Consider the following 26,554-nt stretch of genomic DNA (forward strand, 5'->3'; position numbering starts at 1 on the left):
GTTGCGGCACGTGGGCTTCCTGAGTCGCGGCAGGCGGGCTCCTTAGTTGCGGCACGTGGGCTTCCTTAGTCGCGGCAGGCGGGCTCCTTAGTTGCGGCATGTGGGCTTCCTGAGTCGCGGCAGGCGGGCTCCTTAGTTGCGGCACGTGGGCTTCCTTAGTCGCGGCAGGCGGGCTCCTTAGATAACCACTCTTAAGTGTTCAGTGGTGTTAAGTACATTCACACTGTTGTGCAACCACCTCCCCCATTCATTTCCAGACCACTTTTCATTGTGCAAACTCACATTTTGTACTCGCTGAACAACTCCCTAACCCCGGTAGCCCCTAACCCACCACGCTTCTATGAATTTAACTACTCTAAGACCTCACATATGTGGAATCACACAGCGCCTTGTCTTTTCCTGACTGGCTTATTTTACGTTGCATAAATCTCCCTAGAAGTGTCCCCTTCTGGAGTGATTTATGAATGTACGCCCAGAAGACAAAGGCGCCCCCAGAGTTTCATCCAGACGCCACCCTTCCAAACACAACCAACCAGAAAGAGGCCGGGACACGAGGAACCACAGCACAAGATGACAATTTAATGACAAGAAAAACCACACCAAACCAAACTTGGCGACTGACAGAGAAAAGTGTCCCAACAGCTGGGAGCTGCTAGCCCGGCCCTCATCTCTGGGCCTTGGTGAGCTCCAGCCTCACAGAGCACTGTAGGCGTGTCCTGGAGCCCAGCCCCTCTGGGCTAGATACACAAATGGCCAATATCCCTCATCCTGTGAGCAGCTGCTGCTCCCCTACCAAGCACAGCCACAGTGCCACATCCTAGATAGGAGAGAATCAAGCTTCGCAAGCACAGAACGCCCCCGCTTCCCGACAACACACATCCGGAGCAAAGCCCCACTTCCTCAAATCCTCCCCAAACCCCTCAATACCTACCCAAGTTCTAGGGGCCCCCCAACTCTCGCCGAGATGCATCCCGCCCCCTGCAGCCAGCACGATAAACCCAACTTTGCGAACCAAGGGCATGTCCCCAGTGGTCTCTGGTTGATGGGCTTCAAAAGGACCGTGGAGGAACGCTGACAGGAGTGATGGCTAAGAACTGCCAGCCAGCACCAGACGGTACAAGGGACTCAAGAGCTTCTCAGAAACCTCACCAGCCCAACACTTCTATCCCAACAATCTTCTATGATAGATACCAGTATTGCTTCCATTTTAGAGATGAGAAAAGCAAGGCTCAGATGATTAATAACTTGTCCAGGCTGTAGAGCAGCAGAGCCAGGTCTGAGACCGGGGTCACCTGCCTCCAGGTCCAGCGCCTTTTCTGGCCCCGTATCCTTCTCTCCGGAGCTGTGCTCACCAGGCCCAGCTGGTGGTGTCCGAGCTGCAGTGGGCAAGCAACCTCACGGGCAGCGTGGCCCACGTGCAGAGAGCACATCCTGAGGGTGGTGTTGACTCTGCTAAAGGACTTGGTGGCCTTAGAGGGCCTCCTGCAGGGACCACCCTGGTCACCCAGCAGCCACGTCATTGCTGGTGGGTGTGTCCAGGAACAGTGCACCTGCGAGCTGGCCTGGGTAAGTCTTCATTGCTGGGGATGAGAAGGGACAGGAGCTTCTTGACCTGCTGAGAAGAGCCCCAGTTTGGGGGCAGGGGATACAGGCACTTGCTGGACACTCATGCCACACTGAGCAGATATGCCCAGACATTTTTCTGGTGCTACTATCAAAGGCCAGCATTTACCTAGGTGAGGCCTTAGTTGGAACACAGACAAACTTCGAATCGTTATGCATTTATTTTCATGTATAGCTAGACATCGACATGTGACTGCATGGATATATTGCTTAGTTAACCTAAGACTAAACCGGTAAGTGAGGAAAAAAAAAAAAAAGGATGTTGAGTTAAAGAAAATATTAAGGAGATAATAGAATAGGAGGTCCTTGTATGATAGAAATTGTGGAGGTATGGGAAGACCTGGAGTGTGCGACTCACTGCTCTAAGCTTCGGGCAAGAAGCTGTGCTCCGGTCTGAAGCCCTTAAGGGGCCCTACAGGGAATCTCTCCCGGTACCTGGAGCCCACGGCATCCTCCTAGGAGCACACGGTACATCGAGACAGCCCCAGGGAGGAAAGCACATCTTGTTTAATGTGTTCATGTTCTACAAAATGTCTTAGAAGGGACAAAGCAACAAAAATGATTTTCCTTAAAAGAGAAGAAGAATCTTCTAGGTGTGGCCTTGAGAAGGCAGTGGTCACAGGGCAGCCTGGGCTGGAGGGCCCGCGTAGGGGTTGGGGGACACCCCTGTTGCTGTCCTGGAGGAGTGTGTGTGTGTGTGTGTGCGCGCACGCGTGTGCACGGCCGTAGTCGAGGCTGCTGCAGGACGAACACTCAGAGCCCCTGTACTCTGCTCCCCAGCATACAACAGGCACTCAATCCATGTCTGTTGAATCACTGTCGCACACAGAAGGAGGCGCCGGAAGCCAGGGTGCAGGGGTTGCCGACTTCCTTGGGTGTCAGCATGTCATCCTTCACTCCTGCCTCTGATGTTCAGGTTCATGCCTCGGCCCCATGTCAGCATGACATGTCCCCAGTGTGGGAAGTCCATGGCCATGCCACCAGTAGGTCACAATCTTGTACATTTATGAACAATGGAAGGCATTTTCTTTTAAGATTCCCACCTCCCCTCCCAAAAATCCGAAGAATGTTTCTCATCACTTAAACTTCAAATTTTAAAAATAGTGCTTTTTAAGGGACTTTGCAGTTTTCCTGAAACAGCTCAGTCCTGCAAGGCAGAGCTGGTCTCAGCACCTCCAGAGCTAACGTGTCACTGCTAGGGACACAGGGTGCTATCTAGAGACTCACCCCAACTCACCCCTGGAAATGGAGGCCAAGGCCAGTGCTCAAGGGGGGCCAGAGTCGTGGAGATGGGACCCCCAGGCATGACACTCACGGTACGGAAGCCTCCCGGTGCCCAGAGCAGAGAAGGAACAGCTGAGAGTCTAAAGGGCGTTCTCAGCTGGGAGGAGGCCTGGGTCCCGGACACGAGGGGCAGGCCGGCAGGCTGGTCCCTGTGTGGCTCAGAAGGAAAGTGTGCAAGAGCACGTCAGGAAGGGAAACGAGTTGGGGAGGGACCCCGAGTGGGGCTGGTGTGCGACCACGGTGCCCTCAGCAGCAGCCCGCAGCGCTCCGCTTCACGTGGCACGGCTTGCAGAAGAGACGGTTGTTCAGAGGGTAGCAGCCTTGGTCCGTGGGCTCCACAGACAGGAGGATCCTGCAGTCCTGCGGGAACAAGGCACACGTGGATGGACCCCAGGCCTGAGCACAGCGGCGCGGAGTCTGCGCAGGTGGGACTCGCCAGCATCCACTGAGGAAATTAACTCAATCAGCTGAGGGGAGAACCGAGGACACTGGGAGAAGAGGGGGCCCTTTGGTGGAGAAGCCCCCTGCGGGATCGTGGAAAGGGCTAGAAGGGCCTTAACACCCTCCCCCTGAGGTCCGGGGAGGGGTGCGGCCTGCCTCAGGTCGCACAGCTGGTTCCAGAGCTGGGAGAGGATGGGGTCTCCAGGCTCAGAGTTCAGGGTTCTTTTTGTTGTTCCACTGCCTGAACAGCTACAACACTAGCACAAACCTTAATATTTCCAATTTTCTAAATCACCAAAAGATTTTAGAATTTGGAGGATGGGGACTTGGGGCCCAAACTGCCAAATTCACCGTTCTGCCACGAGCCCACACCTGCTCTGGGCCTCACTCGAGCACACACAGGAAATAACAGGAACGATGAATGTCCAGAGACCCGGCTCAGGGCACGGCTGGCGTCCCCTGGAAGCTTCACTGATCCGAACAGAGGGGTTGGTCTCCATAGGGACAACTTTGGGGTCACGGGTGCCACCCTGACCCAGCTCGGCCAGCTGGGGAGGACACCCTTGTGTGTCTCTTCCCTGGAACTGCACCTCGAGTGTCTCAAGGGGACTCTGGGCTATTTAGTGCCAGGACCTGTGCTATCCCTAACAGCCAGTTGTGCGGCATTCTGAGAGCACCAAGTGCCAAGCCTAAAGTCCCACAGGGGCACACGTGACCTCTTCTAAATGAGAATCAACCATGACCGAGTCGCAGTTTGCGAAGGAGCTGTCAGGTGGCAGAAAGCTGCCCAAACCCAGCCCAGAAGAACACGGGGCAGAACCACTCTTCTCACCCTCAGTTTCCTCATCTTAAACGGAGACGGGAACTCCCATATCGAAAGATCATCATTAGGATTAAATAAGGTGAGACGTGCATGAAAGCATTTTATATATTAAAAAATACTAGCCGAGGGCTTCCCTGGTGGCGCGGTGGTTGAGAGTCCGCCTGCCGATGCAGCGGACATGGGTTCGAGCCCTGGTCCGGGAAGATCCCACATGCTGCGGAGCGGCTAGGCCCGCGTGCCACAACTGCTGAAGCCCGCACACCTAGAGCCCGTGCTCCGCAACAGGAGAAGACACCGCAATAAAAAGCCCGCGCACCACAACGAAGAGTAGACCCTGCTCGCCGCAACTAGAGAAAGCCCGTGCGCAGCAACGAAGACCCAACACAGCCATAAATAAATAAATAAATACGATACTAGCCAAGTATGAAGGTATTGTTCCCCTTCCAGCAATAGTAAGAAATAACATGGACCACAAAGTAGGCAGGAATGGGGAATTCCCTGGCGGTCCAGTGATTAAACCTCTGAGCTTCCACTGCAGAGGACACGGGTTCGATCCCTGGTCAGGGAACTAAGATCCCATAATGCAGGGCAGTGCAGCCAAAAAAAAAAAAAAAAAGGCAGGCAGGCATGGTGGAGGGAGCGTGGATGGCATCTTGAAACCCATTTCCCTTCCTAGAGAAACAGCACCCACATCTGCTTAGGCCACTGTGGTTGGAGCCTCACAGCCTGAAATGCAGCTGGTGGAGTCCAAACTCTGACTCATGGCAGAGGCTGGGTAATGTTCCCAGTAGCCTCAGCCTAGCTGACCAAGGAGGAGCAGGGAGGGCTTATTTGCTCACCAGCCAGGCCCGGGGAAATGCAATCACCACTGGATCTAATGTGGGCTATAGCGATAACAGCACTTGAATTTCACCATTGTTCTTTCAAGATGCGTTATCAGCCGGACTTTGAACCAGAACAAATCAACATAATCATGAAGCAATGTGTCAACTTCTGGACTAAACTCCCTGGTCACCCTCAGCGAAAATGCTTCTTAGTTCTGCATATCTGTTTTTATTATTAATTATTATTATTTTAATTTTGGCTGCATCACGAGGCTTGTGGGATCTCAGTTCCCTGACCAGGGATTGAACCCAGGCCATGGCAGTGAAAGCGTCAAATCCTAACTACTAGACTACCAGAGAATTCCCTACATATCTGTTTAAATGTGAGTAAATAAATGTTTGGAATCACTCACTGGCTGATTAAGAGATTTACTCTGTTACAAACTATTACAGACAGGATAGGTAAACAATAAGGTCCTATTGTATAGCACAGGGAACTATATTCAGTAGCCTGTAATACACCATAATGGAAAAGAATATGAAAAAGAATATATATATGTATAACTGAATCACTTTGCTGTACACCAGAAACTAACACAGCATTGTAAATCAACTATACTTCAATTAGAAAATAGAAAGAAAGAAAGAAAAAAAGAGAGACTTGCTCTGGAGTCCCCACTTAGGTGACACCTTTGTCACCATCACCAGAGAAGACAGAAACATCAGTGACATGGAGGTGACAGGAAGAGGTAGGGGAGGGCTCTTACAGCCTCCCCAGCAGGACTGACTATATAATTTGCAGGGTTCAGGGAAAAATGAAAATGCAGAATCCCTTATTCAAAAATGAAGAATTAGGGCTTCCCTGGTGGCGCAGTGGTTGAGAGTCCGCCTGCCGATGCAGGGGACGCGGGTTCGTGCCCCGGTCCAGGAGGATCCCACATGCCGTGGAGCGGCTGGGCCCGTGAGCCATGGCCACTGAGCCTGCGCGTCCGGAGCCTGTGCTCCGCAATGGAGAGGCCACGATAGTGAGAGGCCCGCATACCGCAAAAAAAAAAAAAAAAAAAAAAAGAAGGATTAAAAGAAAATGACAGCAGAGCTTCAAAGCAAGCACGGGACCCTTCTGAGTGTGGGGCCTGTGCGACTCCCCAGGCATTTCTTGCTGCACCAGCTTCTAACCAGCCTCCCCACCTCAGCCTCCCCACTCCCTGCAGCCTGAAGTCCAGACTCATTCGTTTGGCACAGGGGGCCCTTTCCTTTTCTCTGGCCACACTGTTACCACACCATCCAGCACTCTACACTCCAGACACACCTCAAAACTTCTACTTCCTCCAGTTCTTCAGGCTGTTTGTGCCACAGTAGGATTTCACAGGCCCATGCCTCCTTTTGGACTTCATTTCCCCGCTCTGAATACATGGCAAACTCCTACTCAACCTGCAAAACCCAGGTTAAGTACTGCCTCCTCTAAGAGTGCCTTTGATTGCACCAGCCTTGATCACTTGATCACTGCCTTCTTTGTCCCAACGCTGATTTATACATGCTCTTTCTTAGCACCTGAAAAGGACATCTGTGGTGTGGGTCTGCCCAGCATCCCTTTCTTCTTTCCAGTGGTTGTATCAATCCCAATCTGTTTCATACAGTCCTACCTGCCTGGCCCCAGAGGTTATCAATCATAGCCCCTGGTCACCGATTGGTCTAGAATGGGCATGTGACCCATGTTGGGTGAATCAGAGGCCTTCTTGAGACTGAACGGGATCCCTGGATGGGGTTTCTAAGTTGGAAGGATATAAACCTGAGCCAACCATGGCCACGCACTGTACCCCCTGCCCCACAGAGGATGCCAGCCCCCAGGAAGAGAAAATGAAGCAAACACACAAGAAAGGCAGAACCGAGAGATGGAGAGAGAGCCTTATGATACCATTTGATGTCATCAGTGATATCACCATCAAGAGCCTTCCCGTTAAGATCCCCTTTCTTGCGGAAAGCAGGTTGAGTTTGGTTTCTATCATTAACTCAAAGAGTTCTGATTAATAGAGCATACTTGTAATTATTTTCATTTTCATTTGTCTCTGCTATTGGATGGTGAGCCATCTGAGAGCAGAGCCCCAACCTGGACTTGTCCTGGCCGAGGGCCTGGCACACAGCAGGCTTTCAACAGGGTTTGTCCGGTGATCGAACAGGACCAATTGCATCTTTAAATCAGCGCTGCTCCACTCACCTCACACCTGTAGCAATTCTCGTGGAAGTTTCTTCCCATGCACTCGATTTTGAAGGCATCCTTCCCATCTCGGGGGATGATGGGATTCTCACAGATGCTGCACACAGGGGCGAATTTCCTAGAGGGAAAGAAACTTATGCTCAGGAGGCGTTCACGTCGACAACCACAGAAATTAGCTGTCAGAACGCGGGCCAGCTCTGGTTCGCCTCCCAGAGCTATTTCAGACCCGTTGCTATCTAACTACACCTGGAGCTACGACCACACATGCCTATTTCTTCCTGGCAGGAGCGGATGGAGAGACCTGTGTGATTAGACCCTGCTTCCCAGGGTATAATTAGCTCAAGGCAAGTAAGTGATGGGAACATTAGAATTTAAGAAAGCAGGGGGGCACCCATTGCATTTGTCTTGTATTATAGGTCACTGCTTTTTCTTCTTTCGTTTTTTACTAGGCACACCTGTCTCTCCCCTTGGGCAGCAAGCAACTCGAGGGCAGGGATGGGGCCCTGCAGATGTGTGTTGCTACCACTCCATATGGCTCCAGCTCTGAGGGGAGGCACTGCGGTCTGGGGTTTGAGAGCAAGGCCTGGATATCAGGTCAGTGGGGGTTGAATCGCAGCTTCCATACTTACGATCGGGGAGACTTTAGGTACTTATGTACTGCATGCCTCAGTTTCCACATTTGCTAAAACAGAACCTTTAATAGTGCCTGCCTGTAAGACAGTTTCGAGATTAAATGGCTTAAACCCAAGGGGAATTGCTCAAAAAGTGTCAGCTGCAAGCAGGTGCTAAGTCAAACACAGGGTATGTGGAACAGGCAGTCCTGGATTCTGCAGGCCAGCTCTGACCCAGCCCCCAGCACTCAGGCTCGACTCCTCCATCCCGCCTGAGCCCCACCCTGTCCTCCGTGCCCCATGCAGTGCACGGACCCCTCTTGTACCTGTAGAAATCGTCCAGGCAGTACACCTCATTCTGACTGTCCAGGGCAAAGCTCTCATCCCCGATGCACCGGGCGCAGGTCACACACGTGAAGCAGGTCGGGTGGAAGGCCTGGTCCAAGGCCCTGATGATGTGCTCCCGGACCACCTCGCCACACCTGCCACACTTCTCCAGGGTGTCCTGGGACAGAGGGCCACTGCCTCAGAGCCATCCCGTGGGTGTGCCCACTCCAAGCCACAAGGGGCATCAGACTGGCTACCCACAGGGGCCCGGAAGGCAGAGATACGGGAGAGGTGCTCACATTCATGCAATTGGCCTGGAACTACTACCCCCAAACCTTCACATTGCTTAGAGGGGATCGAGTTTGGCACTATATCCCTGGTGTACAGTCAGGAATCCTGCCATGAAGCTATGACTGCATTTTTTTTTTGTTATTAGGAAATGCTTGAGGCCAGGGTCCATAAGGGCCCATAGGAGAAATTTCTCTAAAACTTCAGAGTCAGTAAAAGGCATTCCCAGAGGAATTGCTGTGCTTTTTATTTTATGGACGATAAACCTCGAAACTTATTACCCTTTTCCATTTGGCCACTTGGAAGCTCACAGTCCAATTCCATGCTCCACTTTTAGGATGAGTACAGGGGTCTTTCATTCACATATTTTTGGGGTACTAACTGTCTACCTTGATTTTCCTCTGTTTTATCTATTTATTTTATATCTCATGGTATTATATGTATCCTCTAAAATTTTTTTTTTATGTTACTGTGGTAAGAATACCTAATATGAGATCTATCCTCTTAACAACGAAGTTTTGTTTTGTTTTGTTTTTTTGTTTTTTTTGCGGCACGCGGGCCTCTCACTGTTGTGGCCTCTCCCGTTGCGGAGCACAGGCTCCGGACGCACAGGCTCAGCGGCTATGGTTCACGGGCCCAGCCGCTCCGTGGCATGTGGGATCTTCCCGGACTGGGGGACGAACCCGTGTCCCCTGCATCGGCAGGCGGACTCTCAACCACTGCGCCACCTGGGAAGCCCAACAACAAAGTTTTATGTGTACAACATTATTATTATTTTTTGGCCGCACCGTGCAGCATGCGGAACTTCCCCGACTAGGGACTGAACCCATGCCCGCTGCAGTGGAAGCACGGAGTTTTAACCAGTGGACTACCAGGGAAGTCGTACAACATTATTATTGACTACAGGTATATGTGCATTCTTATAAGCTGCCTCAAATCCTTTCTGGAATGAGGAGGGATGAGAGAGAGAGAGACAGAGAGAGAGAGAGGGAGAGAAAGAGAGAGAAGGAGAAAGAAAGGTGTAGGTATCACTGAGGCAGAACACGGGGCCTCTTGCTAACCCATCCACATTTTCCCCTACATGTCTCTTCCCCTTCCTGTTCATCTTAACCTGATTTCCTCTGGACAGATACGTTTGGTGGGGGCAGCATTTCTCCCTGCTTCCCGCCCCCCACCATCCTGGGGGCAGCCCTTGTCTCACCAGCACACTGCTGAAGCCCCTCCTGGCTGCTCCCAGGTGTAAGCCCACCCTCACCCCTTCTTCGCCTCAGTGTCTCACCCCTGCCTGGCTCCAAGCTGGGGAAGAGCGTAAGGACACCCCCCACTGTCATGTGGATGGGGTCCGAGGGTCAGGGTGGGGTGGCCTGGCTCCCTTCTCCTTCCACAGCACCTTACTGCCTGGGATCAGATCGTTTTGAGTTTTCTAAATAGTCCCGACTCCAAATATTCTAACACCTTAAATCAGTAGTTTTCAGACTTCAATGTGCATCAGAATCACCTGAGAGACTTGTGGAAAATGCAGATTGCCAGGTGCTACCAATCTACAAGGACAAGGTGAGATCCACTGTACCCCCAGGTGATGCATATGTGGGAGTTCTGTACACTACCTGGAAAAACGCCACCACACGCCACAGGAGAGTTAGCAATTCCAACACCTTGGCATCCAGACTAGCTCTCTCAGACTGTCTTTGGTACCCAGAGATGCCCCGTCACACCGTGCACTGGAACCTTGTGGCTCTAGGTGAGGGAGCAGCAAGACCACGGGCAGGATGGGACTTCCCTGGTGGTCCAGTGGTTTGGACGCAGTGCTTTCACTGCCGAGGGCCTAGGTTCAGTCCCTGGTTGGGGAACTAAGATACCGCAAGCCGCGTGGCATGGACAAAAATAAATAAATAAATAACCACGGGCAGGGTTCAGAACCAGACAGCCCTGGGGTGACAGTGTAAAAGGCTGGATGATGCCCCCAAAGATATCTGGATCCTAAGCCCTGGAGTCTGTGACCATCTTTGCATGGCAAAAGAGACTTTGCAGATGTGACTGAGTTAAGGATCTTGGGATGGGGAGATTATCCTGGTTTATCTAGGTGGGCCGCAAATGTCATCGCAAGTATCTTTACAAGAGGGAGGCAGAGGGAGATTTGACACAGAAGGAAAAGAGATACTGATGCAAGATGCCACACTGCTGAGTTGGAAGATGGACGAAGGAACCAAGAAATATGGCTTTAGAAGCTGGAAAAGGCGAGGAAATGGACTCTCCCCTAGAGCCTCTGGAGGGAGCAAAACTCTTTGGTTTTGACTCAGTGAAACTGATTTTGGACTTCGGACCTCCAGAACCATGAGAGGATAAATGTGTACTGTTTGAAGGCACCGAGGTCGTGGTCATTCGTTACGGCAGCCACGGGGAACAAACACACCTTGGCTGAGTTCCTTCTCCCTGAGCCTCAAGTTCCTCATCTGTAAAATGGGTCACTAGTGCCTATCTCCCCAGATTGTTGTGGAGAAAGAGATGATACCACATCTTCCAGGTGTCCAGCTCAGTGCCAGGCACCTGGGGAACTGCCCTGGGGCTTACCTGGTAGCAGGGTTCACAGAGGGGCCGCCCATCCTTCTGGTAGAAGCTCTGTCCGGCCAGCTGGCGGCGGCAGATACGGCACGTGAAGCACTGGGCGTGGTACTGCCTATTCATGGCCTCCACAGCCAGCTCTTGAGGGGACACGGTCTTGTGGCAGAAGGCACAGACGTCTGGGGTAGAGGATATACAGGCCATGACCCGCCCAGCCTGGGAGAACTGTACCCAGTCGCCACCCAGAACCAGCCCAGAGTGCCAGGTCTCTGTCTGAAACCCCCGGGTGTTATAAATGCAGCCTCAGCTCATGGGCAGGGTCATGATGGGCATTAAGAAGGAAGGTGGGGGGCCTTCCGTGGCAGCATAGTGGTTAAGAATCTGCCTGCCAGTGCAGGATACACGGGTTCCAGCCCTGGTCCGGGAAGATCCCACATGCCGCGGAGCAACTAAGCCCGTGCGCCACAACTACTGAGCCTGCGCTCTAGAGCCCACGAGCCACAACTACTGAAGCCCGTGCGCCTAGAGCCCGTGCTCCGCAACAAGAGAAGCCACCTCAATGAGAGGCCCGCGCACCGCAACAAAGAGTAGCCCCGCTGGCCACAACTGGAGAAAGCCTGCGCGCAACAACGAAGACCCAACGCAGCCAAAAATAAATAAATGAATAAATAAATAAATAAAAGAAGGAAGGTGGGGGACCTTCCCTGGTGGCACAGTGGTTAAGACTCCGCCTGCCAATGCAGGGGACACAGGTTTGAGCCCTGGTCCAGGAGGATCCCACATGCCGCAGAGCAGCTAAGCCCGTGCGCCACAACTACTGAGCCTGCGTGCCACAACTACTGAAGCCCATGCACCTAGAGCCCGAGCTCCGCAACACGAGAAGCCACCGCAATGAGAAGCCCACTCACAGCAAAGAGCTTGAGCTCATTAATAATAATTAATAAATAAATAAAACCTTACTTTAAAAAAAAATGAAAAAGAAGGAAGGTGGGGAATTCCCTTGCAGGCCAGTGGTTAGGACTCCATGCTTTCACTGCCAAGGGCCCGAGTTCAATCCCTGGTTCCCTGGTTGGGGAACTAGGATCCCACAAGCAGCGTGGCCAAAAAAAAAAGGTAAAGGGTCTTTAAAAAGCTAAAATCAAGACACATAGTGTGGGACGTCCCTGGTGGTCAGTGGTAAAGAATCCGCCTTCCAATGCAGGGGACACGGTGAGTTCAATCCCTGGTCAGGGAACTAAGATCCCACATGCCGCGGGGGAACTAAGCCCACGGCCACAACTACTGAGCTCGCGCACCTCAACAAGAGAGCCCGCATGCCACAAACTACAGAGCGCATGCACTCTGGAACCCGCGTGCCACAATTACAGAGCCCCGCGTGCCCTGGAGCCTGCGCGCCACAACTAGAAAGAAGAAGAAGAAAAAAAGAAACACATAGCGTTAGGACAACTGGGTTGCCATCTGCAAAAAAGTCAAAAGAGGGATCTCTGTTGTGACACCTTACACCCAGATAATACCAAACGTATCAAAGATCTAAATGTGAAAAGGGAAACCATAAGAACACTGGAAGAAACCAGAGGAGAATTATTTTACAACCCTGGACTAGAGAAGGCCTTGGTACCTGGTAGGCACTTAATAGCCATTTATTAAATAAGTAACACACGGTGCTGGAGAGTCTGTGGGCAGACGGGCACTCCGACACTGTTGGTGGGAATGTAGATCTGGATGACCAAGAAAAACAACGTGGCAAAACTATCACAGTGCTTCCTCTTCTAGGAATTTATCTCACAAACTTGCACACAAGCAAAATGATGAGGTGCAAGGCGATTCACTCAGCATTACCACCTGAGCACCCGTCCACAGGCAACTAGTTAAATCCCTGTGGTCCGGTCCTGCTAAGGAATACTACACAGCTGTGGAAAAGAACAAGGAGCCTCTTTATGTTCTGATGTGGAGTGAGCTCTACGACTCCAAAGGAATGAGAGCAAAGTGCAAAACAGCACAGAGCTTGCTACTACTTGTGGGGAAATGGGGGAAGGATATATCTGTATCTGCTTGCATACGCGTAAGATATCTCTGAAAGGTGATGCACAAGGTATTAACAGGTTGTCTGTCTGGAAGGAAACTAGATGATACAGGGATGCGGAAGGGAAAGACTTTTCACAGTGTGCCCTTTTGTGCTTTTTATTTTGTACTATGTAAGGGTGTTATGTATTCAAAAAATTATATAGTGAAAAAACTTAGGGCATTTTTGCTATCATGGCAAATTTTGCTGATCAATATTTAAATGGACTTTAGTTATAAAGGAAAAAAGGTTAATGCAATAAAAATAAAATTGATGCACAACTATAAGGCCCATCACCATACTGTGAGCTGGGACAGACACGGTGGTCCCTGCTCTCCTGGTTCCCCCCGGAAGCTCATGCTGGCCGCACGAGGGCCCCTGGGGGTCACACACAGTCCTTCCGTCCCTGTGCCCATACCTGTGGAGGCCTCTCTCTCGGGGAAGCCGACAGGCTCCTCTGGGGGAGGCGGCAGCTCCTCTTCTGTGGGTCTGAGATGATTGGGCCGAGGCTGCAGGGGAGGCCCCTCCATGAGGGGCTGCGGGGATAGAAGGGGAGGAGTCACCCAGTGGGGACCGCACACAGCCCTCTCAGCTCTGCTCCTCATGTGGTGGCACCACGCGCAATTAGCCCCTTTGTACAGAGGCAGAAACTGAGGCCAGATCTCCCAGCTCCTTGCCCTGGGTTCCTTCACCCAGGGAAGTAGCTTCCTTCAAAGCTACTTCCCTCTGCTTCTAAGGAATCTCCTGGAATCAGGGTTTCCCTTGGCCTGGAACCTCTCCCATTTCTACAACGCCTCTGTTAAGGGCAGAGGATTAAATATGTGTTTTCGATGCAGCATAAGGGATTTAGGTTAGACACAGCGGAATGCCGTCCTCAGAGATGAAGGGGGCACTTAGCGGGGGGAAGGGTGTGGCACCCCTTCTCCAAGGACCTTGAAAACCACGTCTAATTTTTACCAGCCTGAAAGAGTTCTGAAGAGGGACTGCCCTCAAGTAGGAGGAGGGACCAAACAACCTCTAGGCCTAGAACCCCGAAAGGCCCCGACCTTCCCTCCCCAACCCACGGGGCTCCGTCAGGGACCAAGGGTTGGCAGTACCTGCGGCGGGGGTGGGGGCAGCTGCTCTAAGTCTGAAATGAGTGACACCCCCATCGGGGCAGGGGGCTCCTCGTCGGGAGGCAGGTACACTGGAGGGGGGGGCGGCGGCGGAGGTGGGAGGAGGTCCAGGTCGGGGAGTGTGTCCTCGCCATCCAGGGGAGGAGGAGGAAGCGAACATCCTGCAACCAGAAGGGGAGGGTGGGTTGGCCAGAGTCTCTGCAGGTGCACAGAGGAGGTGACACTTGCCCAGGAGGCCGTGCAGCATGGTGGCTAAAGGCTCAGGTTCAGGGTCACCCGGACCTGGGTTCCATCTCTGACTCTGCCACTGACTTGCTGTGTGTCCTTCGGCATGAAACAATCTCTCTGAGCCTCAGTCTGCTCAGTTGGAACATGGGTCTCAGTCGCTTAGGGTTGTTAACGAGGATTAGATGAAATGATGCAGGTGAGGGCTTGGCACGGTGGCTGGCACGTGGCACAGGCTCAGAAAACAGTAGCCACCAAAGCCCTTCCTAGCAGAGCCTCCCCCACCCGGGTGCCAGGGCGCCTGTGCGGATGCAAGCTAAACTAACCCCCAAGACTGTGGCTCCCAAGGTGTGGCTCCTGGACCAGCAGCATGGCACCACCTGGGACTCTGTTAGAAACACAACTTCTCGGCCTGCCATGCAGCTGCACAATCAGAAACTTTGGGCTGGCTCCCAGTCATGGGGTGTTTAAAAAGCCCTCCAGGTGATGCTGATGCCACTCAAGGGTGGGAACCACCACCTAGTTAAATGATAGAGTCAGACTATTAGGTGTTGAAAGTATCAAGCGGACAGTTGGTGGCGAACTTTCCAAAGGAAAGGTCCAGCTGTCGTCACCTGAAGCCACCGATTAACCTCAGCGGACATCAGGAGTCTTCTGACTCGTGTTATGTATAGGAAGGGATGGGCACCATTGATGAAATGTCCTTACTAAAAGAAAAACAGGGCTTTCCTGGTGGCGCAGTGGTTGAGAGTCCGCCTGCCGATGCAGGGGACACGGGTTCGTGCCCCGGCCCGGGAAGATCCCACATGCCGCAGAGCGGCTGGGCCCGTGAGCCATGGCCACTGAGCCTGCGCATCCGGAGCCTGTGCTCCGCAACGGGAGAGGCCACAGCAGTGAGAGGCCTGCGTACCGCAAAAAAAAAAAAAAAAAAAAACCCAAAACATAAAAAAAACCCCAACTCAAACCAATCAGGTTTCTAGAGTTAACTCCATTTATAATAAATTTGGAAAACAGAGGGGCAAGTTGGATGAGACCACAGGGAGGCAAAGGGACAAATCAGGGTGTGGGACATTATACAGAAACGGACCCTGTTTCTGCAAGAAGTTAATGGCATGGGAGAGACCAAGAGAGGAGATGTCTCTAGAATTAAGAGACCTAAGAAAAATGACCATATATAATGTATATATCTGTGCTGTCCAGTACAGCAGCCACCAGCCACATGTGGCTATTGAGATGTGCTGGAAAACTTAGTACTAAAAAACAACGTGAGGGGCTTCCCTGGTGGCGCAGTGGTTGAGAGTCTGCCTGCCGATGCAGAGGACACGGGTTCGTGCCCCGGTCTGGGAAGATCCCACATGCCGCGGAGCGGCTGGGCCCGTGAGCCATGGCCGCTGAGCCTGCGCGTCCGGAACCTGTGCTCCGCAACGGGAGAGGCCACAACAGTGAGAGGCCCGCGTACCGCAAAAAAAAAAAAAAAAAAAATTTGATAATGATTACGTGCTGAAATGATAATACATTTTATATATTGGGTTGCATAATATATACCATTAAAAGTAATATCATGTATTTCTTTTCACTTTTTTCAGAGTGGATGCTAGAAGATTCTTAATTACATAGGAGGCTCGCATTTGTGACTTGCATGATGTTTTTATCGGCCAGCACTGCTATGGACCTTACTTGGATTCTGATTCAAAGGATTAATCATCTCATTTAATTCTCCTCATTTTGTAGACAAGGAAAAGCTAAATATTGCACTGAATGATACAGCTCAAAAGAAATACAAGACACAATCCATCTACAATCCAACAGTTAAAAGGCATTTTTTGACAGTTTGGGGATAATTAACTATGGATAGACTATTAGATAATCTAAGGCATTCCTGTTGACTTTGTTACGCATTGTTTGGCCTTGGGGTTATGTAAGAGAAAGGCCATATTTAGAGATGCACCCTGAAGAATGTGGGGCTGAAGTGACTTGATTACTGGCATTTCCTTTTAAATACTTCACGAAGGAAAAGAAAAAAAGGAACAGATGAAACAAAGGTAGCCAAATCTTGGTAACTGTTGAAACTGGATGTGGGGTGTACAGGGTTCCTTGTACTGTTTTCCCTACTTCTGTGTATGTTTAAAAGTTTCATTAAACAATAACAACCCAACAGCAAACACACACATACACACAGAGGACAGGAGTGGCATGGCGTGGGGCGATGGCGGGTGAGGAGGTGGACTCCACCCTATCTGCCAGCCAGCGGGTGCCTCCGGCAGGGAGGGAGGAGGCGGGTGGAGGATCTCCTCCATCCAGGAACACTCACTATAGTGTAATCCCACCTCTGCAGGCTGCCCTGACAAGGGGCTGTCCAGCTCCCTGGGGAGTGGCAACTGGGCAACTCGGGAGAGAAGCCGCAGCGCAGGGCTGTGCCCACTGCCACACTCAAGGGGAGTGCTATTGATAGCGCCCCGGGATAGAGGGCATGGAGGCACTCTGCCCACCTCCTGTCATGGGGGCCCAAGGTAGGCCAGGCTCCAGCGAGGTCAGACCGCCCTAGACACCCTGGGAGAGCAGACAGAGAATGTTCAAGGCCCTGCCGCCTAAAGACCTGGGCTCTGGTCCCATTCCCTGCATGATCGCTGGGGCACCTCTCTGGGTTCAGGTTTCCCACCCATTTGACAAAGGTAAGAACCCCTCTGCCCAAGGGCTATACAGATGCGAAGCTTGCTCTAGACCCGTGAGTCTGCCTCAGAATCGCCTGGGGGCTTGTCCAAACGCAGGTGGCTGGGCCCACCCCAGCGCTTCTGCTTCAGCAGGTTTGGGGTAAGCTCTGGGAATTGACCTTTTTGGAATTGCGTTTTGAATTTACACTAGAATTTACATTTCCTGGGTGATACCGACACTTCGGGTTCAAAGGCCACACTTTGAGAACTACTCTTCTCTTCCGAAAGTCTAACCTATTAATGCCTTTGGACTGGAACAGTCGTTCTCAAAGTGTGGTCCCCAGACCAGAGCATCAGCCTTACCTGGAAACATGTAAGGAATGCAAATTCTCGGGCTCCACCGCAGACCTGCTGAATCAGGAAGGCCCAGGGTAGGGCCCAGCTGGCTGTGTTAGAACAAGCCCCCAGGGGATGCTGACGCTGCTAAAGTGTGAGACTCTGCCCTACGTGAGCTGACTGAGTCGGGAACCAGGTCAGGAAGAGACAGCAGGAGAGCTGAGGCCTCTCCCAGGACCTGCCTGAGGTTCTCGACATTCAGCTGTGAAGGGTGGGCAGGAATTCAAGAGAGAGATGGGGGGGATTTCTGCCAGGATGAAAGGGCTCAAGAAATGCTGGTGGATTCCTAAGGGGACATGCATAGGTGAGGTGTCCGATGACAGCCTGCTGCAGAGCTGGCTTTGAGCAGAAGGCAGACCCCCAGGGCTCACCTCTGTGTTCTGCAGTCAGGCCAGACTCATGACCGCTGCTCACCTAGAACTTATCTCACCCCAGCGGGCCTGAACCCCAAGATTCCCCGTGCTCTGTGTTTGCCAAATTGGCCAGCAACATGCCTGACCAGCCACTGTAAGGCCATCCCACCCGAGGAAGGTCTGGTCTGGTTTTGCTACCACAAAACCTGCTCCCTGGATCTTCTGCCTGTAATTCCAATACCCCATGAAAAGGTCCAGGCAAGTTTGGCATTTGGGCAACTAAACTATATTTCCTCGGCTCCCTCTCCTACCCAGAAGGGCCATAATTTTTTTTTCCCCCATTGGATCAATGTCCTGATGTGTGAATTTTGGTCATCATGGTCCTGCTTCTCCTGTACAGAGAAGCAGCAGGAGGAGGTTGTTCTTGGCACGTGTGGTTAGGAAGGAAAGATCAGTTTAGGAGGCTGCGTCATAATGAAGAAGCATGTTACACGAATATTCATGGACTCTCACGTGTATCCACGTGTGGTCCCTTCTCCCATCTGTTTGTGGCTTCCCATAATTGGCGCTTCCCATTGGCCTCTAGGTGGTTTCCATGGTGATGGATGCACAAGGATGCCTTAGCCTCGCTCTGAGGACTTTGGGGCGTTCACCTGCCTTCCCGGGCTGGCCTCTCGCACTAAGCGTCTCAGTGCCTCCTTGTTCGAGCTGGTGCCCTATCAGACGAGGAGCCACCTCGGGCCCCTAGGCTGTCATCCTTCCTTGCTTCTACCCAACAGTTGAGATTTCACATCACATACGTGACCAAATTTCCATCTTCTAGAGGAAGAAACTGAGGCCCAGAGTGAGGAATCAGCTTGCCTAAGACCACACAGCAAGTGAATGGCAGAGCGCAAGAGAAAACAAAACTGTCTTTCAGGTCCTTCAACTTGTCAAATCCATTCCTGCCTCAGGGCCTTTGCACTTACTGTTCCCATTTCCCTTCTAGCTCCACTCTGTCATTTAGGTCTTAACTGAGCTTACCTTCTTTGAGAAGCCATCCTGAGCACCCCATAAAAAGCTGTACCTCCCCAGCTCTTCACCGTGTTCTATTCTAGTAGAGTGTTTGTGTCTTCCTGATGTTATATTTTATGTTTTTATTATCTCTGTTTCCCCCACCAGGAGGTAAGTTTCATGCAGGCTGAAAACCTTCTCTCTTTTCACATTCCCAGTGCCTGGCCCAGAATAATAACAGTGGGTATTTAGCACTTTCTACATGGCAGGCGCTGGGCTCAACACTTTACATATGTATTAGCTCATCTAATCCTCACAAGGGCCCTTTGAGGTGGGTACTATCATTATCTCTATTTTACAGATTAGGAAGCTGAGGAACAGAGAGGTTAAGTGGCCTGCCAATGTCACACAGTCAAGAAGCGGAGAAGCCAGGATTCGAACCCAGGCAGGAAGGTTCCAGAGGCTGCCTGGGACACAGCAGGTGCTCAACGAATGACCTCAGAGCCTGCCATTTCCTCCCCACCTTGGTGATGCCTCTCACCGGGTCTCCCACCCACCGCCCTCGCCCTCTTACCTCCACTGGAGAGCTGATGTGGAACAGCTGGCACTGGGGCTGCAGCCCTGCTGGGGGGTGTCCAAGAACGGAGCCTCCCCGCAGAGCCGGCCCCGGGTGCCTTCGTGGGAGCAGGAGACTCCCGGGGGCAGCCAGGCCGGGCCTCACAAGCTGCCCGCCTCACCTCCTCAACCACAGCCTCATCTCGACGTGGAGGTGCCAGGGTGATAAAGACAGATGAGGCGACCCTCTTCTCAGGCTTTGAGGCCATTGCTTCAGCTTCTGGTGGGGCTGGGGACAGAGTGAGGCGCAGGCTTGGGCAGGGTTCAGGGCATGGCAGGGGCGGGGCAGAGGTGCTGCACCTGGGCACGCAGACACCCCCAGGGCAGGGAGCCTCTCCCCTCCCAACAAGACAGGAGCAGCCACTCCACAGTGCCAGCGCCCCACCCAGCCACGGAAGGGGCTGCGGATGTCCCACAGGGAAGCGCAGGTGCCCACCAGGTGGCTTGGCCACAGGGTGGGACCCGGCAGTCCTGAATACCCCTCCCCCAGACCTACACACCTGGAGGAGCAGAGGGCAGCCCTGCCCCGCTCACCTTACAAATGATTAATTTCCCTCCTCTACGGGAGCGTGAGGGAGGGGCCACTCCTGCAGCTCCCCACTCCCAGGGCAGCTGACTGCCCGTCCCAGCCCAGGGCCACACCCCAAGTGAACTCCCTCACCTGGGATCTGGATTTTCCTGGGAAAGGTGATGTCCCCAACGTTCAGGCCAGCTCCACGGTGGGCGGGAAACAGTGTGACTCTCGTCAGAACATCAGGGCTGGCTTCCAGGAGGCAAAGGGGACAGAAGAACAATCGGCTACCATTTACCAAGCCCTCTTCTGTGCCAGCAGGGCCCTAAACACTTTCTGTTCATTAACTCACAGATCCTCCCACCGCTGCGGGGAGAGGCACTATTACCGCACAATCACGTGCCCATCTTATAGATGAGGAAACCCAGGTGAAGAGGTGGAAGTCATTTGTTCAGGGTCACGCAGCAGCAGACCTGGGATCTGAACACAGAGCCCATGCTCTTGGCCACTTGGCTCTTCTGCCCTCTCCCGGCCCAGCTCACAAACCAGCATCATTTTCTCCGCCATCAGAGTCCACATCCAATCAAGTCTTGATTGTATGGCCAGAATGTCTCACTCAGTCTCATCTCCAAGATCACAGCCCTGGTTCAGGCACAGGGGTGAGGGTGCCTCAATGATCTCCAAACCTGCCTCCTACCCTGTCTCTGGAGTGATCTTTCTGGAGCATAAATCAGTTTCTCCTCTAGTCAAAAGCCTTCCACGGCTCCCTACTACCTTCAAGATAAAGTCTAAATTTCCCTGGCCTCAACCTATTTTTGACCACCCTGGACCACGCACGGTTCCTGGACCATCTTTCTCCCTTACTTGCTCTGGCATGTTTCCACCACCTGTTTTTCCTCTCCTCCCTGCTGCAGGGTGAATTTCAGTTTTTCCTTAGAAGCCTAGAGCAAACATCACCTCCTCCATGAAGCCTCCCCTGATTCCCGACTCCAGGGCGATTGTCTATTCCACAGGGCAATGACAGCTGACTCACCATCACCATGTCTGCCCCCCCCCCAACTGACAAGTGACCTCATCTACCTTCAGTTGTGTCTGTGATATCTGTGTGACCCAAGTCCGGCTCACAGTAGACATCAAAGCATGGATCTGGGAGCAGGGTGGCATCCCCACCGGGGAGAGCCCATTTTCCTTCTCTCAGGTGGTTCCTGCAGAGAGTAGGCTCCAGAGCTAGGGATGAGGTGGGGTCATGGGCTGGGGTGAGTCGACCACACTCAGCTCAGGACTGTGCCCTTTTTCTATCTTACTTTCTATATGGGCCACGCCGACATGGCCCCAGAGCCCGGCCCATAGATTCATGGGGAGGAGAGTAAAGAGGGACCCAAAGAGTGAACCTGGAGAGGTGGGGCTGGGTGGGTTGGGGGTGAGGCCCCAAGGGACCCTAACGTGGACTTGGAGCCCAAGTGGCCACTCAAAGTCTTCCCTCCACTGGCCACCGTGGGCTCTCTTGGAGACTGATGGAGAATAATAATAACAAAAACAACAACATACGCTCCTAAATTCCTTTTAAATTCATTTGTGTTTGGTTAAAACGTGCAGGTCGTTCTGATAAGAAACCTGAATAAGAAACCAATATATGAATAAAGCTTTAAAAGTTCTTTTAAAGTACTTCTCTTTTGTTTGTTTTGTAAGTGATGTTTGAAAGTACATCTGCTTCTGTTGGCTGTCCTCGACTTCAATTTCATACTTCGTTACAAGTTTAAGAATCTGTTTTTGCAAACAACTTTCAGAGTGCATTTAACCTTTAAATGCAAGAAACAGCAAGGGCACTCACTGATAAAGTGCTCGCCCTGTGCCAGGCACTATGAAGAGTGCCTTCCCAGCCTCAGAAGTCACCTAATTCTCAACACAGCCTGCGTTATGTCCCCACTTTATAGATGAGGCCAGGTGAGGTCCCAAGCAAGAGGCTGCAGACTTGGAATTCTAACAGGGCACCATCCAACCTGGAAGTCCAGGGGGTATCCTTGAGCCTGAGAGGACACACTTTTTCTTCCCTGGATGGGTAGGGGTGGGGGGGAGGGGTGGGGCAAAATTCCCAGGCCTGTTCTTACCCCAGGGTGGCCCAGTCCAGACCAGTTATCTGATGGTCAGCATATCCTGGGCTCATCCCCAGAGACAGCTGAGGATGCCTCCTCTGCCTCCCTCCCCTCCTGCCCTGAACCCCACTCCATCCCGGCCCGCCCCCACCGGGAAATCAGATCTGCTGGTTTCTCAGAAAATGTCTAAGGCGAACGTCCCAGCACTGAGACCAGATGTTCACAGCTGGGCAGCACTCCCCCACCCCCATCCCTCCCCTGCGGTTCCGGCAGGGACTTCAGGCCCCAGGGGAAGAGGCCGGGCTAGGGATTTTCAAAGCCCAGTCAGTCAGCCCCGGGGAACGAAAGGGAGCCTCGGCTTCCCCCTGGTCCCACTGCCCCCCAGGTCACCCTAGTGTGGGCTGTGGGTGAGAGAGCTCCCTGTGGGGCAGCCTCCCCGCCAGCCCAGCCCAGGGGACCCTCGGCAGCCACCCTTCCTCCCCCAGAGGGCGAATCTGAGATCCAGCTGGGTAAGCGGAGAAAGTGGAAACAAAGGGAAGGAAAGTCATTTCCTGTCAAGAGGAAGGAAGGAGGCTGAGATCCAGCCACCCACCCAGCCGGGCTTTTCGACTGCGGCCCAGGGCAGGGCCCGGGCTGGCTGAGCCGGAGGGCCTCCAGGGGTGGGGTAGTCTACCCCACCTCACCCCTGCTGCCACACTGTCCCCTGTAACGCTCCTTCTAACCCCCTCCAGAACCCTCTGGAACTACCTTTAAGCTGTAGCCTAGGCTTGAGCTAAACTTTGCTGGAGGTGGGAGTGAGACTGAGCCTCACGCCCCCTGCAGGGGACCTTGCAGCCTGGCACAGGAGGTCCCTCTTCCTTTCCCCCACCCCAGGGAAGCAGAGGAGGCACAAAGGGCTGAGTTCACCCTGGGCCCCCTCCTTCCTGCTGGGCGACCCTGAGCAGGTCACTGAACCTCTCTGGGCCTCAGTTTTTTCATAGAGTGAGAAGAATGAGGTCTTTCTGGAAGGGTGGCTGAGAGGATAAAAGGAGAGGGGTACTCAAAATCTTGATACTTGGTAGGTGCCAAGAGAAAGCTAACTGGTTATTCAGCCCCAGAGGGGGAGGAGGAGCCCCTGGGGGGCCTGCAAAGACCAGGACTTAGCTTCCATCATTATGAAGAGCAGGGATCTGGGTGCTGCCCACCCTCTTCCCGGGGTCCTCAGATCCGGGCTGCAGGAGGACCCAGGCCAGGATGCCCCAGGCACACACCTTGGGGATCGCCCAGTCCCACCCCTTCCCAGCCCCCGAGAGGATCTGAGGCCCAGAGAGGGGCAGCACTGCGGCCTCTCTTTCCCCTCGCCTGACCCTGGCTGGGTAAAGGGGCCAGGAGCACCCCGGAGCTCCGGAAACCCAGCGCCCTCTAGCAAGCAGCCCGGCGGGCCGGCCGGCCGGGTCACTGTGGGGCGCTGCCGAGGACTTTAATTCGATCCATGTGCGGGACGCTGTCCTCTTTGTGCGGGAGCTTCCGCCCTGCCCGTCCCTGCTCTCCGCGTGCCGCTCCCGGGCAGGGACCTCAGCCTTCCCCCCAAGAACTGCCCTCCCTCCACTCGGAGGACAGAGACCGAGGGACTGAGACAGAAGGACAGAGCCCGCGGCCCCTCGTCCCGCGAGTCCCCTCCGGGAGCGACGGGGCTGGGGTCCCGGCTGGGGGGCTGGGGTCCCGGCTGGGGAGCAGAGTGGGCGCCGGCCGAGGGCTGCCCGTGCTGTCACCTGTCTGTCGCCGGGGCGGGGACGGAAGGACAGGACCCCTACCCCACCCCCGCCCCGCTTACCTGGGCCGCCCGCGCCCCCGGCGGCTCCGGTCGGTCACCCGATCGAGCAGAACCGGGAGCGGCGCGGCGCCTCCCGCCCCTCCGCCCTCCCCGCCCCCTCGGCTCCCTCCGCCCCGCCGCCCCGGCCGCCTTACCATAAAAGGTGAAGCTTGGGGGAGGGGGCCCGGGATTCCCGCCGGGCGGAAGCGGCCCCTACCTGCCCCCCCACCTGCCCGGCCGCGCCCCGCGCCGCCCCCTCCCCGCTCCCTTTGTTCCCTCGACCACTCCTCCCTTCCCCTCGACCCAGGCCTGGAGGGTGGGAGGCCTCCTCCGCTGCCCACCCTCCTCGTCCTTTGTGAACCCAGAGTGGTCCTTCCCCTCCCCCTCCCCCAGTCACCTGGGTTGGTGGCTCCACCAGTTTGGCCTGGGATCTCCCAAGGTCTTAAGAGTCAGGTGGATCTGGATTGAATCATGTGACCCTAGGCAGTCACTCCACCTTCCTGGGCCTCAGTTTATTCGCCTCTGAAATGGGGGTAATGACCTGTCTGGGCCCTTAAGCCACCCTGCAGGTGGGTCCTAGAGTCTTGGGGGGACAGGCTCCTCCAGGAGGCCTGGTCGACAGGGCCCAGCTGGCAATCAGGTCACCCGGTTTGCCACCCTGGGCCCTGTACCTGACCCCCTCCCGCCTCCTGCACCCCCATCCCCCAAACGTGGAATGGGGAGGGAGAAGCCGAGGCTGGGCTCTGGGGCAGGAGATGGAGCCTGGATGGGCCGCCTGAGTCCCTGGAGGCCCAGGGAACATTGCTGGGAAAAGGAATCTGGGTCTGATTCAGAGGCAAACAGATTGTTCTTTTGATTAAAGCCACAGTGGCTGAGGCCAGAGGAGCGCGGGACCCGGCGCCATCTGTGGGGCGGCCAGGCAGGGTCCGGCTCCCCTCTGCGGGCCCAAAGCTGGAGTCGTGCTGGCGGGGAGGGCTCCGGGGCGGCTCTTGTGGGGCCCACACTCATGGGGGTTGGGGGGGACCTGGACACCATGTCCCGCGCTCTTCCTTCTCATCCCGCCTCCTTAAATCCCTCACCTACGTTTTGTCACCGCTCCTGTCCCCCTTGTCATCCCTTTTTTCCTCCGATCCTCTCAGCCACTCTACAATAACAACAGTAATCACAGTAGCTGCCATTTATGGGGCTTTCTATCTGATGCTCGGCCTACAGACCTCTCCATTTAATCCCCGGGAGAGCCCTGTGGGAAAGGGCTGATTATCCCTGCTTCACAGACGAGAAACTGAGGCCCACAGAGGCTCAAGGTCACACAAGAGGCAAGTGGCAGAGCTGGATTCAAACCCAGACCAGCGGGTGCCCCCGGGCACACATGTTGCCCAGGGGCTGGTGCAGCTGCCGCCCTTCAAGGTGGGAAGAGAGGTGACTCCCTCGCTTTTTGGCAGAGGTGGGCTCACACTCAAGGCTGCCTGAGCCCCTGCTCAGGCTCATTCTCCAGCTTGGTAAGGTCACTTCCCTTTGCAGCACTGCTCAGAGCAAGACCCCTATGCCTTCCCCCAGGAGGAAGGAGGGAGTCACTGGACGCCAGCCACAGGAAGGACCCTAAGGAGGAAGTGCGAGCCAGGGGTTTTCAGACACTTTCAGCCATAGAACCCCCTTTTGAAGTGCTTTGTGACCCAGAAGCTTAGTTAAAACAAATAAAAATGGAGCTGCCCTCCCTCTCCTCCACGATACACCCCTGAGCCTCCTACCGCACCTCCAGGTGGGACAAGGAGGCACCGAAGGGTTGACCTGGAGCCTTGTCTAAGGTCCCAGCGATTCCACCTAGGAGCCAGGCCTCCCCACACCTGCTCTGGGCTAAGACTGGCTTGGGAAGGGAGAAGGTCCAAGGCGTATGTGAGGCCCAGCTGCCACCACTTACCGGCTGTCCAAAACCCCTGGTCGCTTGTCCCACCTCTGCCGCTGCTCCAGGGTGGAGAGGAGCGTCCCGGACAAAGGACACCCGCACCAGCCCTGGTGTCGGTGTCACCTTAGCAGGTGCCCGGCTTCCTGCAATGGAAACCCAGGAAGTGCGCTGGATGAGAACACACGCCCTTTGTCTGCCAGCTCAGAGGCCCTGCTCCCGTCCTCCTGTCCTGCCAGGCTCGGGCAGCTTTCTGCCAAGCCCCTGAGCAAGGGGGCTCAATCTTCTATTAGGGTTGTGGCAGCTGAGACCCTGGGTGGCAGGGAAGGGGTGGGAGACAGGGGCAAGGTCCAGGGCAGTGGGGACATTTGCTGCTGTCCAGTGTGCTGGGGAACACGGCACCTACTGCCCACAGAGCAGTCGGGCACCTACTGTGTCCTCGGCTGGCTTGTGGGATCTTAGTTCCCCGACCAGGGATTGAACCCCAGGCCCTGGCAGTCAGTGAAAGCGCTGAGTCCTAACCACTGGACCGCCAGGGAACTCCCAGCAAAAATGAACATAATTACCGGCGGTGATGTGTGCTATAAAGGAACAAGCAAGGGGCTGAGACAGAATAAGGGTGTGGGTGGGGCTAGGGCAGGCCTCTCTGGGAGGATATGAAGAGGAACCAGCCACAAGAGGAATAGGGGAGAGCATTCCAGGGAGAGGAAGGCAGTAGGGAAAACATGGGCTTTGAGGTCAGGTTTAGGCTTAACTCCTAACACCCTGGTGCTGGCTGTGACCTTGGACAAGTTCCTTCTCTCTCGGAGGCTCTGTTTCCTCACCTGTAACATGGGGCAGCTGGACTGAT

The 26,554-nt window shown here is 54.0% G+C and overlaps 1 protein-coding gene across 2 annotated transcripts; it reads right to left on the reverse strand.

The window, feature by feature from the left end:
* Window positions 1–578: 578 nt before the first annotated feature.
* Window positions 579–25,778, reverse strand: FBLIM1 (filamin binding LIM protein 1). Of its 2 annotated transcripts, none has more exons than XM_082676378.1 (9): window positions 25,723–25,778; window positions 20,070–20,171; window positions 19,368–19,637; window positions 14,158–14,336; window positions 13,479–13,596; window positions 11,008–11,177; window positions 8,148–8,326; window positions 7,211–7,328; window positions 579–3,267 (listed from the first exon to the last, which is right to left on the reverse strand). In XM_082676378.1, exons 3-9 carry the CDS (start codon window positions 19,615–19,617, stop codon window positions 3,154–3,156), a joined length of 1,128 nt encoding a protein of 375 aa, XP_082532504.1. In that variant the 5' UTR covers window positions 19,618–19,637; window positions 20,070–20,171; window positions 25,723–25,778; the 3' UTR covers window positions 579–3,153. The 2 variants fall into 2 exon arrangements, with proteins under 2 accessions (XP_082532504.1, XP_082532503.1); XM_082676377.1 differs by lacking the exon at window positions 25,723–25,778 and adding an exon at window positions 23,826–23,896.
* Between the last annotated feature and the right edge of the window lie 776 nt (window positions 25,779–26,554).

Source organism: Grampus griseus (assembly GCF_964374135.1).
Source record: "Grampus griseus genome assembly, chromosome: 1".
Taxonomy (NCBI): domain Eukaryota; kingdom Metazoa; phylum Chordata; class Mammalia; order Artiodactyla; family Delphinidae; genus Grampus; species Grampus griseus.